Raw genomic sequence first — 19,856 nt, forward strand, 5'->3', positions numbered from 1 at the left:
CCGTAAGTAAAGGTACCACTGTACTTTATCTCGAGAGTTGCAGCTAGTTAAGGGTGCTGAGAGTTCCTAGGAAACCCCCATTCCCCCTCATAGAACCACATTTCCCATAGTTCCCTGAGAAGAGGGATTGGCTATTAAGCCACTCTGAGAATTACAGTTCTGTGAGGGGACTCAGGGTCTCCTAGCAACTCTCAGCACCCTTAACAAACTACACATCCCAGGATTCTTTGAGGCAAGCCATGACTGTTAAAGTGCAGGTGCAGCATTAGACAAAGCAAAGCTGAGGAGTTTAGCAAGTTGACTTATGCTAGACTTATTTGTCCATCTAGCACAATATCAACTATTTTGACTGGTAACAGCCCTCCAGGATTTCCTGGTAATGGATGCTTTTAACTGAACCTTCCAGGGATTGAACCTGGGATTTTCTGTATGTAAATTATCCATAATCCTTCACCTTAGCAAATGGCAACACAGCCTCTCTGCTTATCCCTCAGCTCCCTGTCAGTGTCCCAGTTCTTCTATTACTTTCCCGATTTCTCTGCTTTCTCTCTCTGGAGCACTCCTCCTTCTTCAGGAGACACTGAATATCACCAATGAATTTTAGCTCTTTAATATCCTTGCTACAGTTTCACCTGTAGCAGTTTAAGTTGTTGTGTTCATATGGACACAAATGTGGAACGAGTTTTGCGTTAAGTGTAATAACAGGTCTTTTTAGAGGGACCTTATTTCTATCTATTTTTTAAGAAATTGGCATTTCTAATTTCATGTTTTTTAGAGTATTGAAAATCTGTGTACTTTGTTTCATAAACTATTGTCATCAGTATATTTTCTTTCTTTCTTTGCTAGCATGGAGGAGTCTATGTGAAACGAAGTGCCAAATTTAATGAAAGGAAAATGAGGAACAAGTTGCAGGCCCAGATAAAGGCTGGAACTCCAGTAAGATTATATATTTCCTATGTGTGTGTATGTGTGTTTTATAACTGCCATAAAAATGAAAGTGACAAGAATGCTTGTCTCATATGTTGCCCCAGATGCATGGCTCACGTTTCTTCCCCCTGCTGAACAGATGAGTGGCTGGATTGGTTTGTTTGTCTGTCGGTTGGTTGGTTGGTTGGTTGGTTTATACACCATGTGCATGCCAAAATGGCTTCCAGCATGGAGGAATCTTATGTTTGCGCGTCGAGGTCCCCAAAACACCACAAATAAGAAAAAAAATGACACTTGATTTTTGTTTAAGGTTTTTGGCATAATTTTGGCCACAACTTTATTAAAAATACAGCAATGTGAGTGGTTGCTTAGGCATTGGTAGCGACTAACTGACCCCACACAGGGACAGCTCTGACATTCGCACCCCCCCGCGAAGTCAGAAAGGGTAAGTCACCTGGGGAGAGAGACAGGACTGGGAACCATGCCTCACCTCTCCCCAGAATGCTCCCAGGGGCTCTTGCGTGGCCCTAGCCCCTTGCCAGGGGGTTCGGACAAAAGCATGGGGAGCCCCTGGGTTCCTTTAACAGAAAACCCTCGCAGCAGCATTTTGGAGGAGCAGGCACAGCCAAATCCATACCCCTCCACCAACCAATTCCCAAACCAATGCCTAACCGCAACCTTACAAGTTGTGACGACTTGCTACGCAGTAGACAAAAACCAAATGGCACCAGCCAATCAGCCAAATGGACAAAATTCCTATCACGCCCCCGCCCCAAAGCAGACGACCCCATGACAGGCATAGCAAGGTCAAGCAAACAGCCTAACATTAGGGAAGGGAGGGCGGGTGATTCGAAGCACGCAGCGAAAGAGGAAGCTCGTCACTGCGTGCGGTGTATTTAACCAACAGGGCTGTCAATCAATAAATGGCAACATATAAATCTCCCCAGTAACAGCCCGCCCCTGCTTAAAGATGGCCAAACTCTTTTGCCCAGCAACAGTGAGGTGTCTTGTCAGCCCCCACTGCAACACGTGCTCTCCATGAGGGAGAACACGCTTTGCCTGACACACTTTCGTTTTCTGTGAACGGATGTCTTCCACGTGGTTAGTAGATAGCACTGTACCCTCCCAGAAAACTCTTGGTGTCAGAATATAAAACCTATTTCTGCAGTATCAACTTTCTCTGAATTAGGACTGGTGGTTGTTGCTGTTTTTGCAAATTAAATAATGCTTCTATTGCTCAGCTAATATGAAGTTTCATATAGGCTAAAAAAGGAGGTGATTGCTATCATAACTCCAATAGAACCTTGTAACCGAGTGTTCATCATACCCACCAAAGCATCAGTTTTTGCATGTTGGGATCAGGAAGAAATCAGCAGCATTCCTTCCTTCCTTCCTTGTCAGCTGAGTGGCATACAAAGGATAGCATGTTCTCTTTGCTTGCCAATACCTATAGCTGTCACACACCAAACAAGGTTTGCTAGCCAGGACTGTTAGGTTAATTTGTTCTAGTTGAGAAGGCATCTTGTATTTCTTGGTCTTTGTATTATTTAAAGTTGCAGTACATTCAGTTGCAACTGGTTAGGGATCTCTGGACAGGATATTAAAGAGAGAGAGATTTGCTCACTAAACTGTGTTGGTTTACTTTCTCTGACTTGAACCATTTAGTATGTTCTTACACACAATTTTTGTTGCTTCTGCTGCTTAATTTTTCCTTGAAAATTCGGATTCCTTGAATATCAAGATTGCTCACCTTAACTGAAAACGACTGTTATTGCATATCTTTAGAAACATGCCCTCTGTGTTTTACTCAATCCACTTCTCCCCTCCCCATTGCGCACACACATACTGTGCACACATACTTTGCTGTCATACTGTAGCTTAGAGATCATGTTGCGATGCTTCCTTTTAAAAAAAATTGTGCATATAAATATTTTTTAATTCCACAGATGTATCTTGTGATTTTTCCAGAGGGAACACGGTACAACCCAGAACTACCAAAAACCATTGCAGATAGTCAATCATATGCTGATAAGGCAGGTAAGGTGAACTTCAAAGAATTTTGGGGAGCAGGGAATTTTGAACAGATAACATTCACTCTTGTGTAGACACAGCCCTACAGTTTAAGGATCACCAAGGAGAAAGGGACATTAGTTGAAAAAGAGTGAGGCTTGACCATAGGTGGGTGCTGAATCTACACATAAAAGATAACATGTGTGGTCTTAGTGTTTGTTGCTTTTCATTGGTACTGCAGGTAGCATTAATGTTTAAAGTATAGTCAAACAAGGAAACGTTTCACAAGTATGTCCTTTGAGAGATTCATTGCAAGCAAACTGTGCTTGCATGCAATAAATATTGTGCCCACGCGATTCCTCTGGCATGAGCTTTGCAGAGTACGCAATGTCATTGGAAGCCGATTGAAGTCTGAACGCTGTCTGTCCTTCTGGACAATGAAGGAAAGAACACCTTGAAAGCTACAACTAGTGTTTATTGTAGTAAACAATAATAAATACATAGATTACTATATACAGTGATACCTCTGGTTACGTACTTAATTCGTTCCAGAGGTCTGTTCTTAACCTGAAACTGTTCTTAATCTGAAGCACCACTTTAGCTAATGGGGCCTCCTCCTGCTGCTGCTGCGCTGCCGGAGCACAATTTCTGTTCTCATCCTGAAGCAAAGTTCTTAACCCGAAGTACTATTTCTGGGTTAGCGGAGTCTGTAACCTGAAGCGTATGTAACCCGACATACCACTGTACAGATACAGAGTATTAACAGCATGTACACTCTCTCAGCAAACTGCCATTAACCAATCCCTCACACTATAACCACCACAGACAGAGAGACTCTCTCAGAACACAGGCATATACGTATAGCTGCTCTGTTACAGTATAACACTGATTGGCTGAGCGCTCTGCCAAGAATATCTCACATGTCCGTGTGCACACACATATATATTTGAGTCAGTATTTTAAAAATGGCAACTAATCCAATGGGCAGGATTCACCTAACAGGACCTTCTAGCAGAAGCCTGTGCAAGGACTTCCCCCTGTGGTACGGGGCTTCCCCCGCTGCACCCCCTGAAATTTGCTCTACCTCGCAAGCTGAAATTCTTACACAGACAGAACATTTATCATAGTGCAGCATTGAATTACACCCAAAGAACTTAGAGTAAACATTTTAAAATGCAATTTGCCAGGCATTTTTGGGTGACCACGCTCCTTTTTAGAAGCTTAAATACAGTGAATATTTTCTCGCTTCTGAATATTGTTAACAGTCTTGGATGCTTTCATTGAGATTCCTGCATTGCAAAGGGTTAGAATCCCTTCCAGTTCGGTGATTCTATGATATATTAATATTATTATTTGCTGTGCTTATTAGTTACTTATTTAATGAAAAGTAAACTCAGATGAATATAAACTGGACCAGGTTTTCCTGTAACAAATTCATGCACTTTGGTAGTTCAGAAAACAAGGTTCAACTTTCCAGGCAACAAACCTGCTACTTGACGTCTTTGTACTCTGAGTACATAAATGTTTAGCTGCAAGTCTGATAATCATGTATCGGTTTCAAGGATCACCATCTAGTTGGCAAGGCAAGAGGCCAGGCTCTCTTATCTTTTAAATTTTTCTGCAGTTGTAACATTCAGCCTAACAGTACAAGCTTTGTACTACTACAGAGCTTCATTGCTCTTCACTTAGAATTTATTTTCAAGTGGAAAGAAATTGGAGCAACAGTGGCTGGTTATCGGACTTCCTTTCCTAGTCTAAACACAATAAAGCATTCAGAAACTTTTAATTGCTACAGAATTACTGCTGCTAGCGTTTTGGCTGGGTTTAGGCTTTGAGAACATACTAAACCATTTTTTTTTTGTCCTGTATTGAATGCTAATTGGCTTCTGGGCTCAAATCAAGGTGCTAATTTGACTTTTTAAAGCCAACTGCATTGTGACCTGGATACCTTGGGTGTCTCATTATTCTGCTTTGTTTCGTCTTGAACACACTGTTCAGGATCTGAGTTCTTGCTGCAGGTTCCACTAGCCTTGTTTTAATGATATGTACTGTCAGAGTCACCCGTTTGGTCCCAGCTCACAAGAGACCCAACTCCGATCCGGTTTATTTACAGAAAGTCTTTATTGAAGATCATGGTTGCATTTACACTCCATCTCTGTGACTCTACATCTGTACCGTTAGATCGTTGAAGTCCCCTCTGAATCTGTCCCGCCTCGGCACCAATTTAAGAGGCTAGCCCTGGACCACCTCTTCCTCTCCTTCCTTTTCCGCAGGGTCTTTCTGCCCCCCTGAGTTCCCCCTCTCCGGGACTCGCCCGAGGCTGAATCCTCTGACGCCTCTGCCCCCCTCCTTCTCGCTTTAGGGCCGGGCTCCTCCCCAGGGCTCTCCTCACTTCCGCGCGCCTCTACCTTTGAACTTGGCGCGCGTACGTTGCTCCTGACCTTTCTCTTGACCGCTACACTGCTCTCGGTGCTGCTCTCCACCCCTTCCGACTGAGCGCCCTGCTCCGATCTCCTTCCCCTGTCTCTCTCCTGCTCTGCTCCCTCTGACACACTTGTAACTCCACCCCCTTCACTCCGTTCCGGCTGAGCAGCCGGCTCCTGCCTCCGACCCCCACTGGGGCTTCTCCCTTCTCTCCCCTGCTCCTCACTGTTTCCCCCTTGTCCCCCTTTCGGTCTGACCAGGGGAGCCCCCTTTTGGGAATCCTCTGACTCACTGGTCAGACTCATGGAGAACCTTTGGGCATCGTCATCCTCCTCCTCATCTCTCTGGGATTCTTCCCCCTCGCTCTCTGTCTCCTCCCCCATCTGCTCTTCTCTCCCTGAAACCCTGACATGTACTACCTTAATGACTGGCACTTGTTTGAATTTGTTCTCTTATGTTTTACTATTACGTGTTCTTATGTGAGCCACCTTGAATCCACCTTGTGGGAAAGAACCATTTTTAATACATAGGCAAATCTGGTGGTTCACAAGGCTACATCACAGACGAAATAACATTAGGAATAAATATGAATATCAAGGTAAAACTTATTCAAACAGAAGCAAATAAACAACAGAATGTTTTGAGAGCCTCCATTTAGAACACCAAAAATTAAATGCTTAGTTCTCAACAACATGTTTGGTAATCTTGCCAGTTATTACGAAGGCACAGTGCTCTGTTAAAATTCACAGACAGCTTTCTGGGTCATGTGGTCACCTTCCGATCGGCAAGCCCAAGAAGCTCGGTGGTTTAGGCCACAGCACCACTCACGTCCCTTACAAGTATTATTTAGCAACATGGCAAGACTCAGTATTTAGGCTTGGGGGGGGTGATATCTACTTGTTTCCACCCACCAAGCACCCTTCAGAGCAGACATGGGGGGTTGCAGGGGCAGGAGAGGAAAATGAATTCCTGTCAAACAATTGGACATGGGTTCCTAAAATAATAAGCAGGTGTTCATGGTAGTCAGTGCTTACTGCCAAATCAGGCTTGTAATTTGACTAGCACTTTGTGACGCATGTCCAGAACAGCAGTCCCATTCTTGCATCATACATCTGGAAGGCCACAAGGGATTCAGATATGTATGTGCTAAAGTTGCAAACCAGTTCTTTGCAAGTGAGGTACATATTTTCCCTTGGTTATGCTGACCATTCACCTTCCTAGCCATTTTCACGTGTGGTTTTTTGTGTTATTTTGTGGATGTTTTATCGAAAGCTTGGGGCAATATTAGCCGAACTGAATGCTTGGTAATAAAAAACAATTGCTGTCATAACACTGCGTCCGGCACACATGGGCTGGAACAACATCTCAGCAACACAAACACCGTGGCACTTTTGATACAAAATTCACATGCTGAAAAGCTGTGTTAGGTTTCAAAATATTTGCATAGTCTTGTATTGAATAAGTAAGCATTTCTGGAATGGCTGTGATGGACCTGACATCAGTGTTGTCCTTGGTTGTAACAAGTGTTGAAGGAATACAGTTTGGTGGAAGCAGTAAAAAGAAAAAAAAACAGAGATATTGTTTGCAGGAAAGTTGGTTAAGAGATGCAGCACATGCCTGTTGGTGTAGAAAATGAACTGTCTTTTAACTACTCTGTAAATGGAGGATTTGAAGCAACCCTCTTTTATTCCAGTTGCTTTGTCTGTAGTAGAATCATTGGAGCACTGAGCTGTAACCTAATATATCATGCTCACAGTCATGTTGTCAGATTATTATTTTTTACACAAAATAAGGGCAAGACTGAGACCTCCCTATTATTTTAATATTGATTTTGGATGGTGGCATTTTGTTAACAGCAGGATACTGGAATTCCAGTTAATGTTTCCAAAAATAAAATCAGGCTGTCTCTTCTTTAACTAAGGAACTTTTGTCTTGCTTTAGTTCACATTTTAAATTATTTCGTTTTCCTCTTGTTGAACAGGTTTTATTCCTCTCAGTTGCATTATGTTGTTTTATGTTTCAATATTGTGCTATAGTTCTAAACATGTCATGTATTCTGCCATGAACTCCATTTTCCGATGAAGATGGCACCTCATATTTTTTAAAGGAACGTGATTGTGAGATTCATTGTAAGATCCTTTTGTATAAGAACTTGCAACTTACCAAAAGTAAATCTCTTTATTATAAATGCATAATAGGAATTTAGAGCTTTACGTATTTCTGCTGCATGTTAACATGGTTTAAATAATCTGAGAGTAACATATGAACCATAGTTTTGCTTGGAAGCAAAACTTAACAAAATAGGGCAAAATCTTTGAGGGCATGTAACTTAATTTAGGATGAAATGAGCCAACTGATATATCAGTAAAGCCCACCCAACTATCAGGACTCATCTGGGTTCCTCCTTGAGCTACTCAATTGTACCTGGTTACGGAAAACTGATGGAAGCAGTTGAATAGCTAATGTCCACAGCAGCTCCCTTTGGACGTGATAGTAGTTATGCGTAAGGATTAGGGCAAACCTTGACATTACAGGCTACAGCTTATCTAGTGTTCCCCATAGGCTGAAAGCTTATAAAAGGCAGACTTCAAATACTGACCTCTTAAGACTTGAGGAATACATGAACATATTGTGCAAGCTGGGAATACTGTTATTTTCCCATGGCTTTCTGGGGGGGGGGGGAATATTAAGGTCACCATTTTTATCTGTGCAGTACAGTTTACCATGGATATGTGTGCTTGACAATCTTTGATATTCTTTCACCTAGAATTCAATTTGCTTAAGTTGCTCTTGAAATTTGATCTAAGCAGTGGCTTTCATTTTGTTTTTCTATGCGGGTTCTTTTGGTGCTTAGCTAGTGATCCTTGATGAGATCAGTGGTGGCAGACGGGCTTCAATGAAACAATGACTTGTTTGTCACAACCAATGTTTCCACCTTTGGTATGCAGAACAGTGTTGGATGCATTTGTGTGTGGAATAAGTAAGACGCTGTGCGCCTTAGGATGCTGTTGCTGAGGCCCAGCAGGCCTGGCCGCACCCTCCATGAACTCTGTGTCTAACCTAGAACATGTCCCATGCAGTGCCCAGCAATTCTGTGGCAAATTGTATTAGGGTTCCCGGGCAAACAGTTCCTTGAAGTAGAAAGTTTTCAATACACCGGCCTTGTTCACGCATAACTTGAATCCAAGCCATGATTTAGTGTGAACGAGCAACTTCCAAGAAAGAGATTGTGGTTACTTTGCCCCCCTTTTGGCCTGTCCCTGTTTGCTGCTCCTTTTGTCTTAAAATATTGTCTAGATCTGAACTTGTGGTTGAGCTCTCTGAAACCAAATATGAGTTCTAAACTGTAGGGCAAATCTTGGTTACAGCTTGCGGTTTGTCTTGGGAGGGCTAAACCATAAGCCCAGCTTCAGACGATGTAGTAAGCCAAACCATGTCATTTCCTAGAGCAGGGATGGCCAACTGTTCGATCGCGATCTACTGGTAGATCCCCGGGAGGTTTTGGTACATCGCGGTCGATCGCTGGTTCCCTTTCCTCAGTGGTGGTAAAATAGAATCGGGGCCCCACCCCCTCACCCCATCCTCCATTGTTGCACGATCTCCAGAACGGAAGACAGAGCTTTTGCAATGATGCTGATAGTTTCCTTAGTGATCTTTTGGTGAGCAACTTTCCTCCTAAGAAAGCTCAGCAACCTTTCCCTGAATCCCTAAAAAACAGAACTTTATTCCCTAAATAAAGCATTCCACACTCCTAGACCTTCTGCTCCGTGTTCCTGTCAGAGCCAGTGTGGTGTAGTGGTTAAGTTCTTGCGAGTTTTTTCCCTTTCCCCCCTTTTTCTAAGCCGCTAATAGCGCTAATCCGCTAAGCTGCTAATGGCCGTGCTTCACAAGACGAAAAACCGCTAGATGAAGAGACTCGCAGAACGAATTATTTTCGTCTTGCGAGGCACCACTGTATATGAAAACATAATAAATCATCAAACAATTGAAAAACTTCCTTATACAGGGCTGCCTTCAGATGGCTCTTGGGTTGGATAATTCCATGCTCTCCGAGATTTTTAGGACAAAAGTAGTGACATCCTAAGCAAAAGCAGGAGATTTTGGGATCACCTCAGAATCTGGGACGGCTTCTGTAAATCTGGGACTGTCCCTGGAAAATAGGGACACTTGGAGGGTCTGAGATGATTGTATTGGATTGAGAAACAGATATGAGATTCTTTCACATCATGCATGGACATATCTGCTAAGCAAAATGACCTGAACCCCTCCCCAAAAGGGGTAGATCACTGCCAGTTTTTTATTTTGTGAGTAGATCGCTGTCTCTTAGGAGTTGGCCATCCCTGTCCTAGAGCACAATGACTGGAAGAAGAGCAAAGCTGCTGCAAAATTGGCTTTGGGTGCCCACATGATTTGGCTTAATGTTACGTGCGGACTGGACCCCTAATTTAATGTGACCTGCAGACTAGAGACAAACAGGAGTTAATATGTCACGCTATCATCATACTCTGGAGGCTTCAGTTCTCCAGGAGAAAAAGCCACTTTTAATACATTTTCAGTATACTTTTTTCTCTTGCTTAGGACTTGCTGTATTAAAACATGTACTGACACCACGGGTGAAGGCTACTCATGTTGCAATTGATTCGATGAGAACCTACTTAGATGCAGTTTATGACATTACGGTAGCATATGAAGGTACTGTGGACCAGAAAGGACAAAGGAAAGTGGCTCCATCCATGACAGGTGAGTTGGTGATGTTGAATTAATTTAAGCAAGAAGGGGGAGTCTGTTTTGGACAGAGGGTTGGACCGAATTGTGGCCAACCCTCCACAAGCCATATTTGACAGGTGGGCGGGGCCTAGCATACAGGGATGTGAACAAAGCACTTGTGGAAGGTTTGGGCCAATGATGTATCTCAACTCTTGCCCATCATAGTTTTTAAAAACCAGCCAGAAGAGGTTGATTGGGTTGGTCTAGAAGTTAAATGCTTCTGTGCCAGCTGCCTTAAAGGAGGCAGTGGTGTAAGCCCTCAAGAGGACAGTCCTGAGGTTTGTGACAACTACTGCCCAGTTGCTAATATCCCCTTCTTGGGCAAGCAAACTTGAGATGGTTGTGACTGTTCACCTTCATTCAGTGCTTGGGGGAAAACTGATTACCAGGTGTTTGAATCATCTTCATGAGAGGTTTTTTTTAGCAGAGACTGGGTAGCAACAGATTTCCTGCAATCAGCAAGTACGTGGCCTCTGAGATTCTCTGACCAGGTATTTTAAGTTCATGGAGGCTTTTCTGCTCGTAATTTTTAGCCGTCTCAAAATGGCTTTTATGAAGATTTCGACTTAATCTTTTGTTGTGATTATTCTCATCCATGGGGATGAAGGACGGTCCAAAATATTTTTTAATATACTTCTTGTTCAGGAGACTGGTGGGAAGTCACACGCTCTCCCTGTTCTGATGTTAATTTTGGTACTTAATGTCCATCCCGTTATTCCTGACTAGAAAGTAATGTCGGGTCCATTTACCTCAGACCTGGGGGACTTTGGCCCTCCAGGTCTTGTTGAATTGCAGCTCCCATCAGCAAACATGGCCAGTGGTAGTACAAGAACCTTTGAAGGGCCAGCGTTTCCCCACATCTGATTTATCTGAAACTTACCCCCTTTTTCATTGTGGATGATCATGGGGTGATTCGCAGCATCTTTCAATGTGGCAATGATAGCCAGGGTGATTGAAGCATCTACCTTGGGAGATTAAGCCCTCTTTAAAGGACTGTGGATATCTGTCCCTATCTCCTGGGTCACTTCTCTGTCTCAAAATACTAGAAACTTAGAAATCATCCCTCTTTCCTATTGCACTCTGCCTTTGGCATACTTGCAAGATCTGACTAGTGTTCATTAATTTTGGAAAACAGCCCTTCAATCACTGTTTTAGATTAAAACCTACATGTCAACTCTTGGCCTGTGATGAAATCGGGTGCAGGGGCTACCAATATATTTAAGAATATCACCTCTTTTGTCAAAACAAATGGGTGACTTCAGTCATTTTGTGGGTACTCCTAGGCGCGATTTTTCCTGTTTCAAAAAATGTAATGCATTTAAGCTAGTTTATATTTTAGTATTAGTCTTTTAATGTATCACACAAAACATAAACCCATTTGACAAGACTCAAACTACTACTTGTCTCTGAGCCTGTAACCTTTTGGATAGTTTTGTACTTTGCTTTCTTTTTATCCATCTTTGGAGATAATGGATGAAGAACACTGTGTCACAGCCATTACGATTCATTCCCATTCCTCAGTACCAGTAGTAGAAACATTGTAGTGCTAATGGTTTTGGTGTTCTTGCCATTTAATCTATCTGAAATTATCTTAGTTTTTCCTCCCGTTTCTCATGATTATGGTACTTCTGCAAGCAAACACAGATGCTCATTGATGTTTAGTTTCTACTCCTTTTATTTCCTATGACTGAAAGCCATCCTAGAAATAGTTTCTTTCAAGTTGGTTGCGCTTTTGTTCCCATGAGAATTTGCCTAACACATTCTAATCAGTTTCTGATTCACAGCAAGAAAGTTGTCCCTATTCAAAAGCTTGAGGGGTAATGTATGGTTCTTAATTATGTTGCTTCTTGCAGAGGGAGCGTTTTGTTTTATTCATCCTTCCAAGAATAGCCTTTTGGCAACTTTGGAAGAATTAAGCAACCCATCAAATGCTGGCATTTCAAGCCAATATTCCTGAAGTTGGATGTAATTTGTACTTAATGAATTGTTGCAATGGGGTTTGGTTTTTTTAGCTTAATTACATAAGCCTTTAGGGAGTTGAGCCGATGTGAAATTAAGGGTCATGGGACTACGCAACCTTTAGTGGCTCTTATGATAGAATCCAGCTGTTCCTCCACAAAAACAGGAATGCCATAAATTGTTCTTATCCACTGGTAAGCCAAAGTAGTTACAGTGACATTGTGTCTTTTGGAAAAAAAATGAATTAGTCTCGCTAAGATGAACTGCGTACAATTAAAATAGTTCCTTGGTCAACTGGATATAATCAAGAGTTTCGTTCTCGCAACTGCATTGGCTATTTGGTTTTTTTTTAAAAAAAAAATTAGAATGGTATTAAGGCTAAGGGTAACATAGTATGCAGAAGTGAGAGTGGCAGCTTCTCCCACAGTGGTTTCCACACTTTGGAAGAAAAGCTGGAGGACTGCCATGAGGCAGTTTTGATTTTATGTTGCGCCTTCCTTTTTGCTTTATCCCATGAGTACAGCACTGACACGGTTGAAACGGCAACCCAAGATATAATGCATTTCAAGGATTTGCAGGGCAAATTCGCCCTTGGATGGCGAAGAGCTAAATGAGATTGCTTTGCATTGCTTGCACCTGCCCAGGACCCTAAAATAACCTCAGCTAGGGCAAAGACAACAAGCAACTCTTGTAATGATAGATGCTCCTGACCTACCAGTGTGTGGCAGAAGTATGGAGAGGCGCATACCTCAAATACTCCTTTTGAAGGGTGCGAAATAAAAGGGAAACAGGGAAGGAGTGCAGAAGTCCCCACTGTCCACATTTCTTCCATGTTACATTCTAAATAAAATCAGAAGGATGCAAATTCTTATTTATATTGTTCCTGCAGAATGGTATTTTGTGATAAATGGACATCCGAAACACACAAACCACCAATAAAAGTAAAACTAAGGTCATGGTTTAAAATCCTTTCAGCTGTGCCTTGTGCTCTTGGTATCAGAATCCACTTAACGATACATACCATGGTTCTCGTGTTCCATTTTTTGCACTCCTGAATTTCATTGCGACTTTACAAGTCATATCTCGTTCCTGCTGGCTCTGAACTTTAACCCTGCGGAATTATTCGGGATTCTCCTCCCTTCCCTGCCACCCTAAATACTACTTTATACTGTGATTCTCAAGATCAAATGGATTTAGTAGCTTTCATATGTGCACCTGAAGTTGGGTTTTTAGTTTGTGTGTGTTGATTTTCACATCTTCTGTACTGAACTGTAAACCATTAGGCATCTGGTTGGCCACTGTGGGAACAAAATATTGGACTTGATGGGCCTTTGGCATGATCTAGAAGTGGTCTTCTTTGTTCCTAACAGTTTCGTATATTTGTGCAAGTTTCAGAAGAAGGTGGTGATTTTGACTGCAACAGCCAAAGAAAGAGAGAGAGAGAGAGAGAGAGAGAGAGAATGTACCGTATTTTTTGCTCTATAAGACTCACTTTTTCCCTCCTAAAAAGTAAGGGGAAATGTGTGTGCGTCTTATGGAGCGAATGCAGGCTGTGCAGCTATCCCAGAAGCCAGAACAGCAAGAGGGATTGCTGCTTTCACTGTGCAGCGATCCCTCTTGCTGTTCTGGCTTCTGAGATTCAGAATATTTTTTTTCTTGTTTTCCTCCTCCAAAAACTAGGTGCGTCTTGTGGTCTGGTGCATCTTATAGAGCAAAAAATACGGTGTGTGTCCACTTCAGTGGCACTTATGAAAGTAACACTCCTACCCTCTTTTTTAGATTGGAAAAGTATTTTAAAAGAAAAAATGTATACATTTCATACATTATTTAAGGTTTTAGTAGACATTAATGTCTCTGAACATGGATGGAAACAGTGGTGTTATACTATGCCTTGTGAGAGTACTAAACTTGAAAAGCAAGCTAAAAAAATATTTTTAAAATAAAGAAATATTATAAAACAAATTGTGATCTTGTTACTCAAAGTTCCGACCTTGGAGTAATTTTCAAAAGCCTGTTTCTTTTAAAGAATGCCGAATAACACTGCACAATTACTGAACTTGGCTTTAATTTTACTGAACGACAGTGGAGTTGCTCATGATGGGACAAGGGTATTCATGATGCTCTTTTGGGTTTTGTAGACTTCCTTTGTAAGGAGTGTCCAAGAATCCATATTTATGTTGATCGCATTGCACTCAAAGATATTCCTGAAGAACAGATGTATATGAGAAGATGGCTTCACGAACGTTTTGAAATCAAGGATAAGTAAGTAAATACAGTGATGTGACACTGCTTTTGGAGCAGCATTAATATGGCGTGAAAGTTCCACAGAACTCAACAAAATCTTAACTGGTTAATTGCATACCATCAGTGAAGGGTTGGACCCAGATTTTGCCTTCCATTGTTGGAAAGGCACCTTCTGGAAAAGCTGCTGATTCAGCAAAAGGGTGCTGCTGGTGGAGAAGGTAGAGATATATTTTGCCTGTTCTCTCTTCTTCTAGCCCCACCTATTATGCTCTTCTGAAAGGTTGGAGAACCTTCCGGAACAAGAAAGAGGTGGTGCTGTATGCTGCGGGAGGAGTAGGGAAAGTAGACTTTGCTTTCATTCAGCGGGTACTTCTGCTGGTGGGAACAAAGTTTGAACCCAGTCTAAAATGTTTCCTGCAGACCTTTTGCTCATATTTTATAAATGTGTGGATGTTAATATATCCAATGTGGACAAGGGGTTGGATTTGGATATGGGAAGCAGAGCCTCAAATCTTGGTTCATATAGTAAGCTTCTTAGTGGCTGTGAGTTGGCTCACCTTCTCTCAGGTTACATTTATTTCCATGGGTGTTTCGGACTATAAAATTCTTAAGCACCAAAAACTACAAAGCACAATGTTTTTAGAGCATACATTTTAGGACTGAAGAATCGGGACATGGGTGGCGCTGTGGGTTAAACCACAGAGCCTAGAGCTTGCCGATCAGAAGGTCGGCGGTTCGAATCCCCGCAACGGGGTGAGCTCCCGTTGCTCAGTCCCTGCTCCTGCCAACCTCGCAGTTCGAAAGCACGTCAAAGTGCAAGTAGATAAATAGGTACCGCTCCGGCAGGAAGGTAAATGGCATTTCCGTGTGCTGCTCTGGTTCACCAGAAGTGGCCTAGTCATGCTGGCCACATGACCCAGAAGCTGCATGCCGGCTCCCTCGGCCAGTAAAGCAAGATGAGCGCCGCAACCCCAAAGTTGGTCACAACTGGACCTAATGGTCAGGGGTCCCTTTACCTTTACCTAAACTGATGAATAGTGAATTATCTTTGCTTGCTATTCCAGGCTGGATTAACATGACCATTTGTTACATAGCCTACCTGAGCAAAGCCAGGCTGTTCTCCTCACTTGAGTCTATTTTGCCCACTTGGGAGGGAAAAAGTGTCCAATTCACATAATGAAGTTTGCCAGTGCAACAGCTACCTCTGCCCATTACTATTGGACATGATAACTTGTGTGACATTTTTGTTCATCACCAAACTATGATAAGCCTGTTACCTTTTTTTTTTACCCTTTCTTTGCTCCTAGGTTGCTAATAGAATTTTATGATGCAAAAGATTCTAAAAGAAGGAACAAGTTCCCTGGGAAATGTGTCCGTTCCAAACTAAGTCTCAAGAAAACTTTGCCATCTTTGCTGTTTTTAAGTGGGCTGACTGTTAGTATGCTGCTGACAGAATCTGGACGGAAACTCTACGTGAAAACATGGCTCTATGGAACTTTGCTTGGCTGTCTGTGGGTCAGTGTTAAAGCGTAAGGTTCTGCACCTACAACCAGTGACGTTATTCTCCTGTCTTGCACATCTCATCAAACTCTTTCCTGAATTTATAAAATGTAAATAAAGCCTTATTAATGGAACATTGGATGAATTGAGACTTGTGACCTAAATCTGCCATGGTCAGTGTGGAGAACATGTATATGTAATTATGCTCCTGATTTTTCCCCTCAGAAAAAGCAGCAGAGAGCCAGAATTATAATGCATTTTCCCTCTATGGATGGATATCTATCTGCACATGATTTAATAGAACATGTGATTATAGATAAACGACTGAAGTGGACCTCTGAATGTATTTACTGATATTACTTTAGGTTTATATATTTATTCCTGACCCACGTTCTTTAGTTCACTATGGAAATTATCACACCTGCGTCACAAACTAAAAACCAAAGCTAATGGCTCCCAACACATTTGTTTCCTTTTTTTCCTTTTTAAATTGAGTTTCTCAAATTTACAAAGCAATTGGTAGAACATGAAAAGCTATTTTTTAAAGAAAAAAATATGGGTAAAAACTCTTCATGTGGAAATTACTTTAACATGTGCATGATTTAATTATATTACTAGATGGCTTAGTTTTTGTTTGCAACATGTTTAATTTTATTCTCGAAAAGGCTTGTGTTCTTGATTTAAAACACCACGTGTTGGTGCATAAATGATTTTATATATACAATATGTTCAACTAGTAAGTCGATAATTGAGGCTGTCTTGGTTGTAACCTACCTAGATTCGCAAAGAGCCTATTGGTACATTTCAGCTACACAATTAGTTTAAGTCATAATATGTGTGCCATAACAGCAGTGCGCATTCCAGTTTCCTGCTACCCCAGGACCACTTCACACGGGGTGTTTTGTCCACAAAGAAAACGATGGCTTTTATCAGGAGCATCCATATAGTGTTACTTGTGAATATTTTGCTGTGAATACACCAGTCGGGAAAGAAGTGTTGGTAAAACATTGACTTGTGTGAAGTGGTCCTGAGCCTTATGGAACCAAATGAATGTGCCTTGCCATGATTGATGCTGCTGTGCAGCTTGGAGTATATTTTATGGTAACAAGGAACATCAATGTGTTCTTGCCAAAATGTAGACTATGTGCCTTTTTAATCTACTGATCTTAAATTTAACCTAATATTTCACAGCCTGATCATTTAACACTGTAATTTTGGGGTATTTCCAAAGCTTTTCACAGTTGGCGTGCACTTGAACTTGAAGTAAGCAGTTTTGCACTGTAGAATAATAGTGAGAGATGCATATTCTATTAGTATTTAATCCACTCACCAATGTGTTTTGTAAGAGCCCGTGGTTCTTGTTGCTATTTGGTGATATATTCGGGGGAAATATTTCCTGTTGTCATGGGGCTAATTATTCTGTATCAACTAAGGGAAGGGATTCTATTTCGTATCTATTATTTTGTAAAAACAAAACAAAAAAATCAAGATTCCGCTATCAAAATGGAAAAAGATTAGAGGCTATTTTTATCTTTCCGAGTTTTTTTCACAAGAAGTTTCTGTTGGCCTTGGAATTGTTTAAGACCCAACATGAACTAAAATGCTTGTCTTAGATTTTTAAAATATTAAATGCATTTACCTTCAGCTATGATGAGTAAGAAACACCTTGTTCTTGTGTGTTCTCCCGAAATTGTATAGTATACTTCATTTCAGATGTTCATCTACTTCATTATTCTGCCTTCTGGTTACTAGAGCAGACTTGCTGGTTAATGGAATAATCTATGGAAGAACAATGTGTTGGGGTTGTAGCCTCTGAGAAAGGATATGCTGTCAATCTCTGTATCCTAGACCTGCGGAATTGCCTTCCAGTTTTACTGTAAAGCTTTTTTTGTTAATGGTTTGCCTATCAAACAGCCCAGAAACCTATGGGTTCAACTCTACAACTAAAACAAGCTGCTTAAATTTAATGAGGCAGAACAATTCTTTGGAAGTTGAACAGAAACATTTTAACTGTTCACAGATTCCAGATTATCTGGGACACAAATCATCTCCTTCGCGAAGCTTTATTTTAAACTTAATATCTTTGGCAAGTTGCTGTAGCTTCCCCCATGATTTGTTTATTTAAGAATTGCTATTAATTTGAGGCATTGGCTGCTATTTCAGAACATAAGTAGATATTGACTTATAATTTTTTAAAAGCAGTGTGACAACCTACTGCCTGTTACTATTGTTTCTGAACTTTCAGAGTTTTAATACCTTACTCTATATGGACAGGTCACCACTAACTTTTAATGTAAATTGGGTCAAGAAATATAACTTTATTGGAAGCCCTGCTGCTACAGCAGTTGAGATACAAGTTTTCATCCGCAGGGTTGTAATTCTGCAAAAACAGAGAACATGCACACCCTTCAGACTTTCACACTAAATGGCTCTTTTGACATCTGAAGAGGGCCTTTGTAAGAGAACAAAACTAAGGGCAGACAATGTGATTGTCCCTTTGCCTTGCCTGACAGGAATACTAGAACTGAATCGCCTAATTTTGATGGAGCATTTATTTGTGGCAAGGAGTAAGCAAGGCCACATTCCACATGTAGCCATAGACATACGGGAGTCACTTCCTCATGGTGTGATCTCATTCTGCAGAGGTTTGTGTGAATCAAGGGACCATCAGATTGGCAACACTAACTGAGCCAGGAGCAAAGTGATTGGGTACGAAAGATGCACATAATTAGCTCCACCCATATGGTAGATTGACCCTCATGCTTCTCACTAGTTTGGGGTTACACCATGAGGAAACAAGTCCCACACTCTTGCAGAGCCAGATGAGTTTTAAAGGCATGGATGCTATTGGCAACTTGGAGTACAATTGGCTTAGTTGCCTGTTCTGCTCTCGATATTCCACTGGATAAATCTTGGTACTTTTGTATTTCACATCTATTTTTAAAAAAATGGCTGTGAAAGCTTCAAAAGTCACTTTGCCTGAGACCCCTGGTTCTAATTTGCTTAAATTCATTTGAGTATCACAAAGGCATAATTAGAAAGGGGATTGTAAATGTGCAATGAAAATAGGCTCCTTTGAAAATGATTCCCCCCCTGCCAGCATTATTCGATAATAGTTGTGTTCACCATATTCATTTTGCTAATTGGTGTTTCTGGTTTGGTCTCAGTTGTTCGGAAAGGGTTTCACTCCGTAAGTGGTCTCAAATATGGCTGGTAATGATGGCTGGTAATAAGTTCAAACTGCAAACTGCATTGCAAAAGCAGTGAGGTAAGAGACAAGTACCAAAGAGTGGTTTGGTGATTTTGCATTCATAGAAAGTCTCTATTTTGAATTGGGGTAATTATGTAGTTCACAGAAATGTTTCTTGCAGCTCACATAAATATTTCTTTGGGAAATGAACTGACAGCTTCTCTTGTCAGTTTAAATGTGAAATCTCTCTCTCTCTCTCATTGAAAGGGTTATGATCTGTGCTTATGGAAGAGATACTGTTTGTTCACATTCTGGAAACTTAAAGAGTTGATGCCAGGATTAAATTAAACATGCATTCCAGTAGAAACTTCTTTGAAGGATTATTTTATTGATTTTGAATGTGTGTGATCGTAAGTAAATATTGAAACTGGAACAAACTTTCACAAATGATTGCTGTGTCTGGCTCATTCTGTCATGTGAAAAGTCAGTCTCAATAGTTACAAGGCGATGTTTGGTTTTAAAGTGCGCTTTAAGTCTTTAACAAACATGTATATTGCATGGCACAGCTGTGATGTTTCAAGGTATTCAGAATTTCTTCATGACCACTACGTTGGCTCATCTTGGTTTGATTTGGGTGTTTTCTTTTTGGAGGTGTTTATCAACTGTGTTGGCCTGCATAGTGTTCATCATTATCACAATTGCACACATTCCACAATGAAAATGTGAAGATTTACATTGTTTTATTCTGGTTCAGAAAGTGGGGCTTTAACAGAGTTTGGGTTCTCTAGAGCAGTGGTTCACATTTAGGGATCTGGGGACCCCCGAGAGTCTGCAG

The 19,856-nt window shown here is 41.3% G+C and overlaps 1 protein-coding gene across 1 annotated transcript in view; it reads left to right on the forward strand.

The window, feature by feature from the left end:
* Positions 1–19,388, forward strand: part of AGPAT5 (1-acylglycerol-3-phosphate O-acyltransferase 5) — a 33,348-nt gene extending 13,960 nt beyond the window's left edge. The window contains exons 5-9 of the mRNA XM_081906483.1: positions 847–936; positions 2,874–2,964; positions 9,940–10,101; positions 14,226–14,349; positions 15,639–19,388. Coding sequence (XP_081762609.1) covers positions 847–936; positions 2,874–2,964; positions 9,940–10,101; positions 14,226–14,349; positions 15,639–15,864 — 693 coding nt within the window. The 3' untranslated portion in view covers positions 15,865–19,388. The remainder of the gene's footprint in view (positions 1–846; positions 937–2,873; positions 2,965–9,939; positions 10,102–14,225; positions 14,350–15,638) is intronic.
* Positions 19,389–19,856: the final 468 nt, after the last annotated feature.

The sequence above is a fragment of the Podarcis melisellensis genome (assembly GCF_964234715.1).
Source record: "Podarcis melisellensis genome assembly, chromosome: 3".
Lineage (NCBI taxonomy): Eukaryota > Metazoa > Chordata > Lepidosauria > Squamata > Lacertidae > Podarcis > Podarcis melisellensis.